Source organism: Calonectris borealis, chromosome 2, assembly GCF_964195595.1.
Source record: "Calonectris borealis chromosome 2, bCalBor7.hap1.2, whole genome shotgun sequence".
Lineage (NCBI taxonomy): Eukaryota > Metazoa > Chordata > Aves > Procellariiformes > Procellariidae > Calonectris > Calonectris borealis.
This window is the reverse complement of record NC_134313.1, coordinates 142762017-142779623: the sequence shown is the minus strand read 5'-3', so window position 1 is coordinate 142779623 and position 17607 is coordinate 142762017. Positions and strand designations below refer to the sequence as shown.

The window sequence follows — 17607 nt, the reverse complement described above, 5'->3', positions numbered from 1 at the left end:
ACATTTAGTCAGGTAAATTAATAATCGTATAAGATGAGTTAACATGTATTTTTATTTTTGTAGAAGCAGAGTTCAAATTTGTCACTTGAAATGCCTCAGCCTCTTTATGGAGAAGGTTTGTATACGTGGTAATAAAACTACTTAGATGTTTTTGAGATGTTATAACTTTGCAGAAATGCAAATAGAGAAAACTTTTTTTAAAGTTTGCTTAGTAGCAAAAACTGGTTTTAGTTAATGCCACACCGAGCTGCATTCTGTGCAGGACATCAGTTGTTCGACATATTCATACATGACTTGAAAAGAGAGTGAAAGTAAAGCGACGACGTTTGCTTGTATATTAAAGAGGTTTTTAAAGATAAGGACTGATTGCAAAGTGCATCAGAAAGCCTTTAAGAGGTTAAGGATGTGATTCAGCTCCATATGATAACTCCTAAACTTAGGTGTCTACATGGAAACTAGTTGGCTAAGTTCCTGTTGTAGTCACAACATCTGGAAAGCTGGTCAATGCAGGCAGTGGGACTTTGAGAGAGATTCAACTCGTTACTGGCAATATGATAAAGCAGTATCACGGAAAGGGATGGAAGTAGAGTATTGTGCAGCCAGTAAGACTTCACACCGATAGATTAGCCAGCAGCTTAAGAGAGAATTAGAAAATGCATATGAATAACAGAAATAAGGTATGAAAAGTTCTCTTAAGTAATTTCTTGGACAATGTTTCTGGACTCCATGCTACTTTGCTTCAGACAAGACAAATTAAATCAGTTAAAATTGCAATGCCACCAACCCTCTCCTGCTGGTGGCTGCCAGAGCAAGCGGCATCCAGACAGCACACAGATGTCACTGTCCCCAGCTGTGTCTGCTGCCTGGCACTGCAAAGTGAGAGAATGGGTACAGCACTGCCTTACACAGGTGTGGGGTGGACTGAACTGGCCAGATATGAGTGAACTGTAGACTTCACAAATGAGACCCAAAACATCCATAGGCTGAGCTTGATCCGGAGTTTATAATTTGAGGAACTGAATCTCCTCTTTCAAACCTCAACATGGCCCACTAACAATGAATAAAAGTGTTCAGCGGTGGTGTTCTGCATTATGTCACATCGATACTAATGCCATGCAACCGCCTTTAGCTCTGCTAAACTGGGGTGAAGTCACTAGTTCAGCTCAAAAAGCAGAAAGTATTAACATGGAAAGGCCACGGGTAAAAGGAACTGCACTAAGAATAGATCTATTTATTTTATCCAAGACAGTTATTTATAACTGCCACTTTTCAGAGATATTGTATTATGTGTCATGAAAACTAATTTTAAAAGAGCAATTGAATAATCCTTCTGTAAGGACAAAAGATATTGGAAAGACTGCTATGTGTCTGAACCAAAAAAGGCCTTGACCTTTACTAGCTGAATGGGTGTTTATTAAGCTGTAAACAACCACTGATTATCTGTACTGTTAATTAAAAAATTTTTCACTCATCTCAAATAAGCTCCAAAATGCCAAAGGTTAGCTTTGGCGCTAGGTATGGACAAGAGATAACCTCTAAACATACATATGTTTCTGCTATACTCTTTAAGTATAATTACCTAAGTGTATTAATTAAACTTGTCTGGCAATATTTTTATTATGATAGATATCTGAGCCTGGAAAAACCTCAAAAAACATCAGGTTGCAGAATTGGAAGCTGAAAAAAGAGGGAACTTACTTTCTTATTCATACTGAAAATCTGCAGCTAAAGTATAACAAAAGACCATAAATATTATATCCAGGTAGATGAATTCTAGAGAGAGCTGCATGTATTTTACAGACATGAAAGTGTGTGAAGAGACTGACAGGACGACAAACAACATTCAACAAATACAGTTTAATGTATAATAAAAGTATCTGGTAGTATTATCTGGGACTCATCAGTGTGAAATGACAGATAAAAAAATTACTGTCATTTGCCGTACTGAAGTTAGAGAGGCATGACTTTTCCACCACATGTATGAATAGCTTCTTTCAGACCCATCATCCTCTTTCTTTCTCCACTTCTGAAATATTCTGTAGTAGCTTTCCTAATCAAGCACTTTGCTGAGAAGATGAAGAAATAAGAAGTATGAAAAAGCATTTGTCAGGAAAAGGAAAATCATGATGGATGCCAGTATTCCAAACTTTTTACCATAAACGTTTCCCATATCTAAATTTACTTCTGTGAATCTTCAAATGAAATTGTTGCCTGAGAAACAAAACGTGAGTGTTTAAATACTGCATCTTTGGCAAATTGCTTTGTGTTAATTTAGTTGCCTTGTACAAATTAGATATGGCATTGTATTAATCAGGCTATCAATAATCCTGTGGTACAAAGTCTTTGACATTAGACCCTCCATTTTTAAACTGATACATGAAAGATCTTTCTGTACCGAACGATGATGTTAATAGCAGTCCCATGGGCCAGACAACTGTATTCACATAAAGCAATTTCCCAAAGGTTTGCAAACCAGAAGACTGCCTAAATTAGTCGGATAGATACTTTACCCAACTGATTTTGCCTGACAAGCTGTAGTCATTAACTCTAAAGGCATTAATCGTCATCAAATCTTACACCTCTATCAATTTCAAAGTTTTCTTGACTTTTTACAGTGTACAAGCAATTAAAAATTACTTTAAATACTCAATCTAAAGATTTTATAACCACCATCTAGAATTACTTAAAATCTTTAAATTTTAGGCATTTTAGTCAAAAATATTCTAGAAAAAACTTCCCAAGTGATAGCAGAAGCCAAGACACATATTCAGGTGATTTAAATTCCAACCTAAGTGCTGTGGGTCTAGACAGGTCCTTGGTAGCACCCTATTGTGGCCCTACAAAATGCTCTTGGAGACCCAGATGGAGAACCAGCTGTATGTGCCAACAATACAAAGCCTTCATAACGTGACGACACCATGGTGGACCAGGCAGGTGGTGTACATTATTGCTGTGCAAAGGAAACCACTGACAAAAAACTACTGAGGAAAAAGGACAGTAGAGTATAAAGATTCTACATAGAGTTTCTGCATCCTCTCTCCCTATATAAATAACATCTACACACATACCGCTACATCTTACCTTGCTTCCTTGAATGCCTTTTGGGCCTGGCTCACCTGGAGGTCCACTGATACCCTACACAAAAGTCAAAGTACAGAATGAGTTGCCTGTGAAGATGCATGTGAAGTTTCTTTTGAATTTGGTCTGAACCGGGTAGAGTAAAACCTAGCACAATGCTAAGCTCTAACGGACAAGGGTTTTCTGCGTCATATCCTGTGAAGTGCCCAACACACAGAATATTGTTAATATTCAATACCCAGTGCTGGCAGAAAGGATATCTTACTACTCCACGTGAACTGCATCTGTTTTATCTGAAGCTGTCCATTCCTTTCTTCTCCTGCTCCTGACTTTGCCATATTTTCATATTCTCTCTTCTGCCCAAGCAAATAAACTGAGCTGTCACATCCTATTTAGCTCCGTTTGTAAGAAATCACTTCCCCTACACCCCTCTCTGATGATGAGCTGAGATTAATTTTAATTCCCTGACATTACTACAACCATTGTGTCCCCTCACACAAGGAAATAATTAATGGCTCTTTGGAAGAGACAGAGCAGGTAAGGTACTCTGTCTGGAGTGATGACATTTGAGGAGGTCCCTTCACTAATACAGTGGCTGGTACAATAGCTAGAAAAAAGCAGGTCTGATAATTATGAAGAGCAGTAAGATCACAGGATGAAGAGATTACACCCAAATCCGGCATTAAAGCTTCAACTCTTACTGGAACCCTCCAGTTCACCGACTTGTGAGTTAGTGAACATCCCACTGGGCTGCCCACCTGGATCAGATTGGTCAACATTGTTGCAACTACCACTAACGGAGCTGATAATCAAAAAGAAGTGGAAGCCTCATGAAGTTTTTTAAGTGACTGGAGAAAAAAAATCATGAGCTATCAAAAGAATAATACCACAAAATTACACTTTATTGTAGTAAAAACGCTGGGTCAAATACGGATAATTTTATGCTTATAAAAAGACACGAACTGGCCCAAATCTAAATGTATTGGTTCCATTGCTGACACAAAAATGGGCTCAGAGTGTGTTCATTCCCGTTCTTAAATACGATAAACAACATGAAAGACACAACTATCCAAAAAGAAACAAAAATAATCCCTTTCAGCTACCATCATCATTAATAGCTATAGTAAATCCTCCAAAATATTGCATTTTGGTTCACAGATATGAAAATTTTGGAATATCTGTGATTTTGTACCTCCCATGGACTTCCAGTCAGAAAAAAATAAATTATTATTCTCTCCTTTCCTTTTGCAGCTTTTGCACAAAACATGCAAAAATGCAATCACACACCTAAGTAACAGTTATACAATCACAAAACAAATATTGGGGGTAAAACAGTGAATGAAATTAATATAGTTAGTGTTCCAAATTATGCTCAAATCATAACTTTACAAACTAGGGAATAACTGTCTCATAAGAGTACAGTGATGTCCCAAGTGCTGTATTGTGCACAAACTCACAGTTATATGGCCTTACTCCTTGGTTTATGCATTTTAATTGAGTACTATTTACTAAAAGGAATCTTGCAGTTTTGTTTGTTTCAAAACAAGCAAACTCTACTTTATTCTCTTAGTACCTTGGTGTCATATAAAGAAACATATAAAGAAAATTCTTTAAAATTTCTTAGTACTTGAAAAGCATTTCCAAGAGACTTTGAAAAACCACATTTTTATAAGCTATCTTCCCGAGGAAAAAATTATGATCATGATGTGAGATGGACAAATGTCCGAGCAGTAAAACGGCAATGTGCTTGAGGCAGGGTATGCTAATAGAAATACATAACATAAGCTGTTAATATAAATACGTAAGTTAAAATAAATCATTCTCAAGCTCATTGCATGCTATGTTCCTTTTACTCATTAAGCGGGTTGTACTTCCCATGGTAATTACTTAGTTCTCATAGCTCAGAATTACAGTAAATCCTTGTAACCATTGATTAGTCCTCTTGTATAGTGGTACATTCATCTGTTTCTGTTCTCCAGCAGTTAAGATTTTTTTTTGTAATGAGCCTTTCAAACCTAAACTGAATGTAGACCATTGTACTATATGACGATATGTAACATTAAGCTCAAAACTGGGATAATGTAGGATTAATTGCAGTGATACTGTATAAGAAAAGAAAAAAAAAATTGATTTTGCCTTAAAATAATCAGGTTATATCATTGTACGAGAATTTAGAGATGGCTTGACTTGCAACAGCAGCTAGTATTTTACAGAATGTGCAAAACTGAACAAATACTGCATGGTGAGTTGAATTTATGTAGTGAAATGCTGGTGATCTGATTTTTCTAATTAATTCCTGTCAAAATTGGCCAAAAACCTCTAAGACTCCATGTGTTTCCATTTTTTTAATAAACAAGAATAAATAAGTGTCATCTTTTGAGCCACAGATCACATCTTTACTAATTGCTTACCAGACAGAATTACTGGAGCATAAAATAATAAATTAATAAATTCGTAGCATTATTGCATGTCCACTGGCAAGCAAAAGGAAAGCAGAAAAACATAATTTAAAAACATAATTTAAAAACATTGAAAATGGCATTTAGGACTAAATGTTCACATCTTAATACCATGTAATAAATTTCTGTTACCCTGTTATGCCCCCATTATGTTTCCTTTCACATAACCCAGAAACAGACTCAGTAGAGAAGTGAGTGGACAAGTGCTGGCCGTCATCATTCCACATCATCTATGGATCTACTAAAAGACTGGTATAACTTTTGAGATCTCTACTCCATACAGCAGCTCTTTTTACATGTCTAGTACCAATTTTTTAATGGAAATTACAGAGGTTGTAAGAAACACAAAGACAGCGATAACCCTTTTCAGCAACTGCAAAGCGAGGACGATCTGGACTTCTGCCCAGATAACAAATAAATGATTACTGATCTGAGAGTGGTAATCTCTGCTCCTAGTAACACTGAGACTTTTTCTGACTCATTTCTCAGGTTTTTAAATAATTACTGCAGATTTTAGTCTCTCCAATAAATTTTAGTCTCTCTGGCTGCTTTATATTTCAGGAGGACTGGGTACGGCTTTCTAAGATACAGGTGGATGCTGCCATGTAATATAAGAGGAATTTAGCAAGCAGGGGTATGACAGGGCATGATAATACTCTAAGGGTAAGAGGAGAGCTCTGCGGCTGGAGACCCCAAGTGGGCCATACATCCACATACCTCTGAGTAGCTTTAAGCAGCAGCAGCCAAGATTTCTTTTTTGAAAATTATTTCCAAAAGACAAAGATTTGCCAGACTCTGCTGCCTTGGTGCCCCATGCACCAAACCTACTGCTCTCCAGAGAGTTGACGGGTTGTATGTAGAAGAAACTTACCGAATATAATGTGTTTTCTTTTTATTTGGTAGCTTTTATTTCCCTTACCTGAGGTCCCCGAGCTCCCCTAGGGCCAAAAGGACCTTCCAAACCCTGAGGAAAAATAAGATTAAATAATCAGATTAATAGGAAACTGCAATTATCTGTTTTGAAGTATTGAAAACTGCAGTGTACATGTAATGACTCATATCTCTGTTTAAGCATTTTCTAGGGAGTTTATTCTCTCTCCAGAGTACTGCTGTTCTCATTCTGTATTCAGTAACTGCCTGTTACATTCCATCCTCAATATTTGGTTAAAATACTTTTCATATATAACAAATAATGTGGATGGCTACTTAACATCTTAGCTATTTGATTAACTAGTTGATATTTCCTACAGGTCTTTAAATTCAATTTCTAGAAGTATATTAGATACAGAATTCTTAAAAAAAACGCTGCAGTGCTTATACCAGAATAACTTCAGGTAACTTTGTCTTATTAACTCAAACTGCTGATCAGTAGCATGGCAGAGTCACACTAATAGTTCGCAAAAACCATTAAAAAATGCATCAAAAAAAAGTAAAATGCCATATTTTTTTATTCCATTAGCTGTCATTTCTCCATTTAATAAGCTCTTACCAGTTACCGCCACTGTAGATTGTTCACAAATCTTTCTGCTGCACTGTTTTGTCTTCGGTCACCAGAATGCATATTCTACAGGATTTCACTTCCAGTTGACTCAATACTCAGTTATAATTTATTTCTAAAGCAAAAATAGCTTTCAGCAAATAGTTTACTGGTCTTTTCTTTCTCTTTCTTCTCTTTTAATTAGCAACATCTCCACACACAGAAGCACTGGCAGACTGCTGCATTTTTCAAGGCATGTGTCACATTTTGAACTTCTAATAGCCTTGACAAATTTAGCAGTGATACCTATGCAGCCACACCCCATCGACTGTCTTCCCCTACAGATTCAGATTCAGAATTTTTTAACAATTCTCTACTCCCTGGCATTTGCTCCCAGGCCAAGCATCAGCCACCAGAGAGCAGATAACCCCACTCAGTTCTAGCCCATTTACAAACCTACACAAGCAATGGATGGCACAAACAACAATACGCTGATGCGATGATAGCTACTTTTGGTAGAATACACACATATGTCTGGAGTCAGTTTTGATTTCAGAGCCGAACACAAACTGTCTGAAGTTCAAGCCTGAACAGCTTTTGAAGAAACTCAGATTCACAGCATTAAAACCTCTGCTGGACTCAGTCTGATTAGTGAGATTGGAAAGCGGTGGGGGAAAAATGCAACGTTTTCAAATCAGACGACACTACTGCCAATTGTGCTTCAATATCCATCACTGCAGTTAAAGATCCACCTCGGAATATTGAATTTACTTCTCATACATTTGTTTCTGATGATTTTGTCCAGCGTAGACTACTTTCATAAAAAAAAAATCGTTTTGTTCTATCTTCTGCATCTTTAAATGTAAAGCTGGGAATTCTGGAAGTGACTATAATTTTCATTTGTTCACTAAGTTCTTGAAGTCCATATTCCATTATAATCTCTGATCCTCTGCAGATGTCAAATTTTTTTTTTTCATCACTGTCCTCAACAGAAATGAAACAAGCAAATTTCCGGCAGCCCTGGCATATGTTTTCTACATCCAGATTTCTTGGCTGCTTTGATTATGTTCTTTGCCAGCTTCTGAACAGCTTCCTTTTTTCTTAGTAGACATTTCACATAACCTCGTGCTTTTTCTCACATATTGCCTGGATAAAGAAGTTATGATCTTTCTTTATTCCTCTGAGAGATGCAACTATTTCTCCTTTTTCATTGATTTTCAGCCTTTTCTGACTCACTTGCTGCCATTTTGAACCCCATCATCTCACAAGATATCCTCAGCCTTTAGATTTTTATTATAACATAATGCCCTTTTTTCTTTGTGACAAATACTGCTGCTTTGAATATTTCCTAATTCCTACCTGAAATTCATCATCAAGTAACAGGTTCCAGGAACCACAAACTTTTCAAGTTGGTCTTTGATAAAAGTAAGCCTACTACGGATGTTAAAACTGAAGAAATGTGCTTTAATAGAACGATCAGTTGCAATCTGGTTGGTAGTACTTAACAACTTAACTACAAATCAGTGGTTTGTAGTATTCATACAAACCTGCTTACATGAACTCAAGATACATGATTATCTCACTCAGGAATACATTATCCTGCCATCTTTCAGAGTGTAAAAACCAGGTTAAAATGTATATTCACTTGTATCACTTCTGCATTTCAGGTTAAAAGAAGAGGAGGACTAGACAGAAGTGTGAATGCCTATCAGCACGGATGGGCTGGTAGACCTGAAAGTTGTTCAGGTTGTGTAAGAACCTGCTTCTATTGTAATATAACTTTACACACTTGAATTAAAATTAACATTTTAAGAAAGAAAATCTGGTGAACTCTGTAACACACTCACAGTCCTTTGTAAGCAGGGTTTGGTATTGGTCAGGACAGCTTTTGTTTTAAGTAAGTGACTACATTTCTTCTGCAAAATGGAAAAAAGAATATGGTGAACTGTGGGTTCAGTTTCTACGAATAGTATTTCTATGAATGTATCTCTACTACCAGGGAATTATAAGATGTTCCAAATTTACAATAATTTTTACACGCTATGTTTATGAATATGTTACATGATTTTCTAGTACCTTCATCAACGTGAAACAGTTCAAATAAAAATTACACTTACTCTTTCCCCTTTTATTCCTGGGGATCCACATTCTCCTCTTTCACCCTTTATAAAAAATCAAAAGGTTAACAGCTAAACAAGATGTTTTGATTACATTACATGCATTAAAGACTGTGCAAGCAGTTCAGTAGCACAAGAGGTTTAGTAGATTCTGAGGATCTGAGAGTGGCATCATTAGATATGGTCTGTAGAAGATATGGTCTGCTCTACTCAAGATAAATACTTTTGCTCTTTCAGAATGCCTACAAAATTTCCATCCTACATTGTAAGAGGATAATACATTTAATATCTAGTAAGTTTTACTGTCTTTTTCCACCTCGCTGCGCTGCCTCCAGAGATCCTCTCTGTGTTCTGATTTCATTACTGTGATGTCTGAGATTTTTCTGAATAACAATTGTGAAATTGTACCAATGGAATGAAGAAAAAGAATTACTAATGTGTTCCACTGATGATTTAACATATGAATAGACATAGGAAAAGTAGACATATGAGTCTACTTTTCCCATTTCCATTAAATATTTCCATAAAATTGACTGAAGCATTTTTCTAATGAATACAAAGATTCAGAGAGGCACTGCTTTTATTAACAATGTAGAGAGATAAGTGTCCAAACCAAGCAAAGTCAAAATGGGATTATCTCTGTTTCTATTCGGGCTATGATGGTCCAGTTCGCAACGTAAACTTCAGCTATAGAATCTTGCAAGTCATTGAAGTGTATAATTTTTTTAGCTTCTTAGAGAGCCTATCTTGAGATTTTTTTTGATCAAGCATTAGCCCTTGCAAGTTATAATTAGCTTAAAAGTAAACTTCCTTGTGGTAAGTTTTTTGAAAGCTAATGATTGCCGCATCTATTTGTGTTTGTAGTAAACAATTTCACATTCTTTCTACTTAACCTCTTATTCAACCCTCAACTTTTTTTTTCCTTCCAGGAGCTTTATTTCTGGTCTTTGACATTTTTCTTTTTATATTTAGATTACATTTTCTGATTTTTTTTTTTTTTAATTCCAACAAGCCAGTCTGCAAGCATTAACATAAATGATGAATTTACTTCTAGGGATTGCATTGGGAGCTCTCATGACAAAAAGACAAGACAGGCTCTTCTTTCTATTCTTTCACAAACACTGTCAGCAAGTGACAATCTATTTTCAGACTACTTCTACTCTGTAAAAATCTTACCTTGTCTCCCTTGTAGCCAGGAGCTCCCTATTTGAAAATTAAAAAAAAAAAGGAAAAAATCATAAAAGAGAAAGCAAAGGCGTAACATACTACTAATTTAAGTAGGGGAAAAAAAACAGTAAAGAATTATGTTTCAGAAGTTTAACTATTCACAACCATAAAATATCTCTCTGGAATCATTTAACATATAGTTCTCTGCAAATTTAGATGTGTATTTTTTCCTCATAACATTAACTATAAATACACCACTCAGTTTGCCAGCCTCTTAGCAGATATACACTACCATTTAAATGGGACTTTTAAACTGAATTGATCTTATGCATGGAGTAGTGTTAATCTTTCTACTGTGAATCAACAAGAATTCAAGCTGAGAAATAGCAGATGTCAGAAGCCATTCCAGAACTATCTAGATGTTTTTAGTGATGACATTTTAAATTCTATCTTTGGGATAAGTCTAATGTAAGTCAATACAAAATCACATAGCTTCAAAAGTTCCTTTTGTCAGCAGCATCCCATCTCTATACTTAAGCACACTGGTCAGACTGTTTCTCTCAGTATAGATGCTTCTCTAAACCAGAACTTAGTTTAGGTGCTCTAAATAATTGAATAAAGTAGATGTGTGAAAAATGGAAAACACATTTTCAGTTCAGTGGAACTAAACTGTGAATCAGGATCTGGAAGATAATCTGAAAAGACCAAATACGAGTTAGCACGGTAGTAGTCACATACCTCTTCACCTTTTTCTCCATGATCTCCTTTTTGAGCATCGCCCTATTGGAAGCAAAGTAATACAACTGAAATATGTATTGCTCTTTTATTTATCACTATTACACTAAAACCAAGAACACTGGTTAAGGAGCAGAAGTTGCTTTTCCTATTTACGAACATCCACACTTCTTCCTTCCACAATAAGGACACACAATTCCTGAATATTAACATAGAAAATTCAACTACTACTATTAGATGACTGAAATCTTAGTCATCAGAACAAGCTGCTCTGCTCAAGACATTTGTGTACTGTTAGAAAGTTCTGTGGAGCTTAGAGAGCCTTCAGCTAGATTCAGACACCTCTGCTGTCAGAGAAAAACTGGAATGATAGTGTTAACTTGGTAGCAGTTCAGTTTCAGATTTTTCTCTCTCACTTCTAAAGCAGCTAACTATAAACCTCTCATAGCAAAAGTCAATATTTTAAATCATATTTTAACATACTTTTCCTTTGCTATATTCACTTCTGTGGTTTGAATAAAACTAGATAGAAATTTGCTTTATTTTTTTAAATTCACTTTACCTTGTTTCCTTTTGCTCCTGGCTCACCTTTTTCCCCTCTGGTACCAGCACTGCCCTGAAACAAAGCAGGAAAATGTTATTACCATTGTGAGGATAAAATTCTCCAATTTCTCTAAGACTGTATCTTGGGGGCAGGCCAAAATCATTCTGGAATAAGCTTAGGTAGAAACCCACACTGACTCAGGTATGGCATGTGCGACACTTTCACTTAGCTAAAAAAAATCTGGTATTATAAGGTATCTGTGATTTTTTAATCAATATTCAACAAGAAATACGTTTTCTACAGAGCATTTGAAAATCTAACCAGGAAGGTGTCACGGAAAACATACACAGTTCCTCCTCTCCATTTTTCAGAGTTACCCACCACTATCTGATCTTCTCTGCTTAAAAAAAAACTGTGCACAGAACAGCTTAGTGTCAATATTCAGCAGCCCCAAAATAAAAAATTACTACACCATTATTCCTGTTTGGAGGATCATGAAGGTGGCGTATATGTGTATATATAAAAAATACATATATAATAGGTTACATCTAACCATTTTTGATAAAATAACCTAAAACTCTTGGTTCTTAAATTTTATATTGGAAACAGGGGTTTTAGTTCCAGATGCGCATTACCCGGAGCCAAGGGACTGGATGATAGGCCCTGCTGTCATAACCTGCTACACATGTGGTTGACCAGTCACTTAGCGTCTAGGGAGAAAGGCAAAAACCTCCGTATGTACCTTGGTTGTCTCTGGGGGAGCTATTAAAGATACAAAAGGGATCAGAGAGGTCACACGCTGTCTGAACTCCCACTTCTCTCTTCTTTACCAGGGCCAAGAAACAGCTATGTGTTGAAGTGTCACAAAAGAAAAGAGAGTGTTGGAGGCAGAGTTTTAGACCTTTCTTCATATATGCCATCAGCCTCAATCTTTTGAACCTTTATCCCTCACGCAAACAGAAGCTGCTGGTGGAAGCAAATCTTTGTCTAATGGACCTTTCCTTCCCTGTTGCAAGATTCAAGAATAGCTTTTTGATTTGGGCTTCAAAATCATGTACCTATTTATCCACAGAGTTTTATTACCCAGTAATATAAATATATTTCCAAGATAGTATGTGATTATGGATAGATTTTTTTCTGAGCTCTTATAACAGTGGCCTTTCACAGTGATATGCTATGATACATCACTTCTTTTTGCAGTACATGCACAGCTAATATCTTGCTTTTTACAGACATAGTAACCAATTAAAATACTGTGCAACATTGATCTCAATGATTAAAATTCAAATTCTGGAGGCTTTTCAAATGAATGCATACTTACAGAATCGCCTTTGTCTCCTTTTACTCCCTTTTCACACCCACAGTTCTTCCGCATACACTACAAGGTTAATAGAAACATTAAGGAGAATATTTTTCAAACGTATTATTTCAAATTTTTAAAGCAAAAACTCTGGTTTTGCCTAGCCACAGATGAGGGAACATAAAAGTGAAATAACAGAAAATAAATGATCTTCATATATATATATTTCTTATATAAACTACAGTACACTTCTGTGTGGCCCAATCAAAATCAGTTGCTTGATTTATTTATAACAAAAACAAATAAATCTGTTACTACTGTAACCACAAACGTTTAAGGTAGCATATACATAGTTATAGTACCATGAAACCTTACATGATTTTTGGACCATTTTGACATTGCTATTGTTTTCTAATGAGACCACTAATGAACTTGCATGCATCGTACTAGTCCTATTCCACTCTGGTAGGAAGAGTTCTTTATGTCTTACTGTTGATACTAATCACTAATGAACAGAAGTTGTAGATTTCTCAGGAGAAGGGATGGAAGAAATGGATGAAAGTTAAAATAAAAGCAACCATGGTTGGAAACTTTACTCAGGAAAGGAAGGTTGATTAATCCTGGAGCATTGTTGCATTATAGAAGAAGCAGACATCAGGACATATAGAATGAATAAGAGAAATCAAAACACACAAAACTCAAAAAACCTACCTGCTTCTGAAGCAAGGCTTCCTGAAAAGAAAAGAAAAATATTACTTTCACATAGATTTAATTTAACAGAGCACTAATTTAACCATTTTTCCTCTCTAGTTTACAGAATTTCCAAGGTTAATGGTAAAGAATGTGAATACCTTCATCCTTCACCCCTTCCCCACAGTGGGAAGAACCAGCCTATGGAACTACTCGTATGAAAACGGATTCTCCGGTAGGAATAGGGGCTTGCTTCATGTGACCCATAATGATCAGAAAACAAATGAGATGTAATGGGACAGCTAAACAGATGATATTAAAGAACAATGCTAACAAGGGGAACAGGAGAAGACTTCCTAATGAAAGGCCTTACTATGGAAGGCCCTAATAAACATAATGTATAGGGGAAGGACTCAGTGATTTTATCACCCTTATGCATGAGAACAAGTTACCTTCTAAAGTATTATCATACACTCAGAGACACACTCTGTGTGCTGGTAAATACCCTGTCCCTCCATCAGTGATCCATAGCTGAGCTATTATGGTCCAAGCACACAACTCCTTGGAGAGTGGCGGGGAGGAGGAAGCTCCCTCTGTCCTGACTCCTGATGTAGCAGAGTCATGCACCACAAAACCCCCTGCACTGCCTTCAGGACTTATTTATTAAAGTTAAATGAAATCTGCCATGGATAGATGCGTTACAAGATTAACATCAGCATTACTTACCAGTTCCAATGCTACATTAACTATCAGGTTCTGATCATCCAGGCATAAGACATGTTTAGAGGATGAATCACCAGATATCACACGCAATTTTTCTTCTTGGACTTTTCTCTTAGAAAGGCCAATGGTAAAAAAATGTATCCCAAGACTCCTAGCTGCTGTGGCTATACCCTGGACATTAGGGCTGTTTGGATGATCCACACCATCAGTCATCAAAAAAGCCACTTTCACACTTCTCTTACGACCTTCAGTTTTAAACAGCTGAGTGGCATTGGAAATTGCATAATAGGAGTAGGTGCCGTGGCCAATAAAGCCCAGAGACTTGATTTTCTCTTTAAAATTCTGCACATTTTTCCAGGCTGTAAAGGGATGATCAATGCTGACTGTGCTGCTGAACTGCATACTTGCCAGTTTGACATTATACTTCTGAGACTTAACTGGCTTCATCTGGAAAATGCTGTCAGTTAAGTTTTGAACAAAATTCTTCTGTAAATCAAACAACTGATTTTTGGCACTTTCTGAACTGTCCAAGATAAAGACTATATCAACGAGACACATATCACCTGTAATGGAACAAGAAAGTTAAATCTATGAATGATGGGCACACCTGTGCAACAGATTTAACATAATTCTCTGCAACAATTCCAATCCTCATACCATTTCCCCAAGGATTTATCTGTCTTCCCAGTAAAAAGCCTAAGAATAAATTTCACTGTAAATGCCAAAAAATTCTACTGAAGTCACGTAACTAAATTTAAGTTACTTTAATTCATACCAGTATTATTAAATACAGTCTACAGACAAAAACTTTCAAATTAGGGTCTTGATGGGATTGTTTTAGCATTTTAGTTGGTTTTGTATATAAAATTTTCCACATGCAATTTCAAACCAATGATTAGGCTCTTTACCATTTATCTTAAGAGAGATATGTGTATCAATGAAAATCATACATCAAACTGACAAGTAAATGTCACCACAGCATTTTCCAGGCCTGATAATGAAAATAAATCATATTTTATAAATGCATACATAAGTTGTCAATCACTAGCTAACTATCCTGAAATATGCCGAGACATACAACATGGTCAATCAGAAATTTTAAGAAAATGGTTTTACCTTCATCATTTTGCACAACAGAATAAGAATTCTTTCCTTTCTTTCTGTTTTGCCCACATACTATCTGGTTTGTTGTCACAGCCAGAAGTAAAAAGCAAAAGAAAAAATGTTTTTTCCACATAGTGACTTTGATCCCAAATGAGACGCCTTTTCCTTCCTGTTAAAAGTAAAAAACACCTGTGAATACTTCATTAACAGATGCAAATAAATAAATACAGAGACTTTACATACGGAGTACACATTTGCGGGAAGCACAATTCTAGAGACAACATATAAAAAACAATTATAAAAAGTCACTGGGTAGGTGATTTAAGCATAGCAGCCAGTTCAATCCCAACAGTAGCTCACATGTATATTAGAATCTGTTTTATTAGAAAAGAAATAAGGGTAGAACAAACACAGTGCTCCCTTTTCTTTCTTAAAAAAAGACAGTGCTATCTTTAGATTTCATTTGAACATCTAACGAAGAAGGGTAAAAGAAATTGTTAATAATGCATATTGCTATTAACATATTTTGCTATTAAACTAATAATTATATTAAATTAGCAGAAATATTAGAGAAAACATAGAATATCATTTGTTTCTAGAAATCCCTAACTGTTAGAAATAAACAAAGATCTGGGTGTTTTAGGATCCGGATATATTACCTAGATCTAGAGCATCAGTATGAACAACTTATTCTTCTAAGAAACAATGGCTTATAATGAAATTCAATACATGAATGTGTTATTAATGTTACATGACTGCAACAGAATGTGTGCAATATTTTCCATAACGACAATATACTATTATAATAACAATATACACTAATAAAATGTATATTACAATATTTAAGTCAGCGATTCAACATATTTCTACAGAAAATTGAACTCCATTAATACTGATTTACAAAAAATGCCTATAATTTACAATAATTCATTTTAAATATCATTAATAACAAAGACAATACATTAAATCTAAATATCGTTCCTAAATTCCCTTTTCGAGTCCATTAAGCAGTTACATATACAGAAAGCATAAGTGCAGTCCTCTAAAAATAGAAAGGAAATAACTAAGTCTCTTACCTTTGAAGGCATTCAAAAAGCAAATTGTGGATTGAATAAGCTGTCAGTGTTGAAAATGTGTCCAGTAGGTCATACTGGAAAATATGTTTTGTTTACAAAAATAAAGCGATATGTAAATAAATAGCCTATGCACTTGTAAATGGCTCTACCTTGCATCTAGATCTTTTATGGTCCATTATTGCTATTTAGTTGGCCAAAGTTTAAATGAAGATAGTCAGGCACTTAGCCAGGGCTGAGTGGGAGACCAAGCCATTTTATTAAAGGGACAGTGTCAGTCTGGGAGCACAAGTGTTTTCCCATTTTAAATAACTGAACTTTTACATTAAAAAACTCACTTCTAGACAATCTGCATCTTTACCCATCACTTTGGCAGCCACACCTCTTCAGCTTGTCCATGTTAATGTTGCAGCACTGGCTAGATCAGAGATGTGAGATTAGCACATTATCATTTGCAGGCTAGAACTGAATTTTGACCCAATGGTTTGTGAGTCTGCCAGGACCATGAGCATGTCTCAAAGGTGGTAATTGCATTAACAATTACAATAATAAAAGACAACTTAAAAAAAAAAAAGTCTTCCTGAGCTGTTTTCCTCAGAAATTCTTTCTGCTCTTTAACTCCTCTGAGGGGTCGGTCACAGATAGGATATCTAAAAGGGGGCTGTCATTTAGGTAGCTCTCAGCATGCTGCAGGCAAATTATGTTTGCTCTAACGGCAGGCTTCAGAGTAAAATCATATTGTCACAGTGTTACGTAAAAAATCGGGGTGAAAGGAAGTACGCCAATAGTAAGTCTAAGTCTCAAGGAATCATGACACGCTTTGAGGGAGTTTTGTGCAGATGCCCAGCAGAAGGTCAGCACCCAGCCTCTGGACGGGCATTGCCCGTCAGGCAAGACAGCCCTCGGCGCTTTGGTGGCAGGACAGAATGGAGAGCTCCTTCGGGTGGTGCTGCAGAAAGGAGAACTCGGGCTTCATCGCTGGGATGAATCAGGTCCCTGGACTGCTATGTGCTTAAGCATTGAAATGTTTCAGTTATAATTAAAAAATTTATGAATAATTTCAAAAAACATAATAAAAAGATAGTTTTGACTGAAGATTTTTTGGCAGAGGTCCAATCTTTTAACAAAAACATAGGATTG

General features: G+C 36.0%; 1 protein-coding gene across 1 annotated transcript in view; it reads right to left on the bottom strand.

The window, feature by feature from the left end:
- The window catches only part of COL28A1 (collagen type XXVIII alpha 1 chain), an 88521-nt gene that overhangs the window by 56733 nt on the left and 14181 nt on the right, over positions 1-17607 (bottom strand). Inside the window, exons 3-13 of the mRNA XM_075143686.1 lie at positions 16471-16885; positions 15407-15563; positions 14294-14853; positions 13589-13609; positions 12899-12955; positions 11596-11649; positions 11037-11078; positions 10308-10334; positions 9132-9176; positions 6457-6501; positions 3082-3135 (exon numbers count right to left, since the gene is read on the bottom strand). Coding sequence (XP_074999787.1) covers positions 3082-3135; positions 6457-6501; positions 9132-9176; positions 10308-10334; positions 11037-11078; positions 11596-11649; positions 12899-12955; positions 13589-13609; positions 14294-14853; positions 15407-15563; positions 16471-16482 — 1074 coding nt within the window. The 5' untranslated portion in view covers positions 16483-16885. The remainder of the gene's footprint in view (positions 1-3081; positions 3136-6456; positions 6502-9131; positions 9177-10307; positions 10335-11036; positions 11079-11595; positions 11650-12898; positions 12956-13588; positions 13610-14293; positions 14854-15406; positions 15564-16470; positions 16886-17607) is intronic.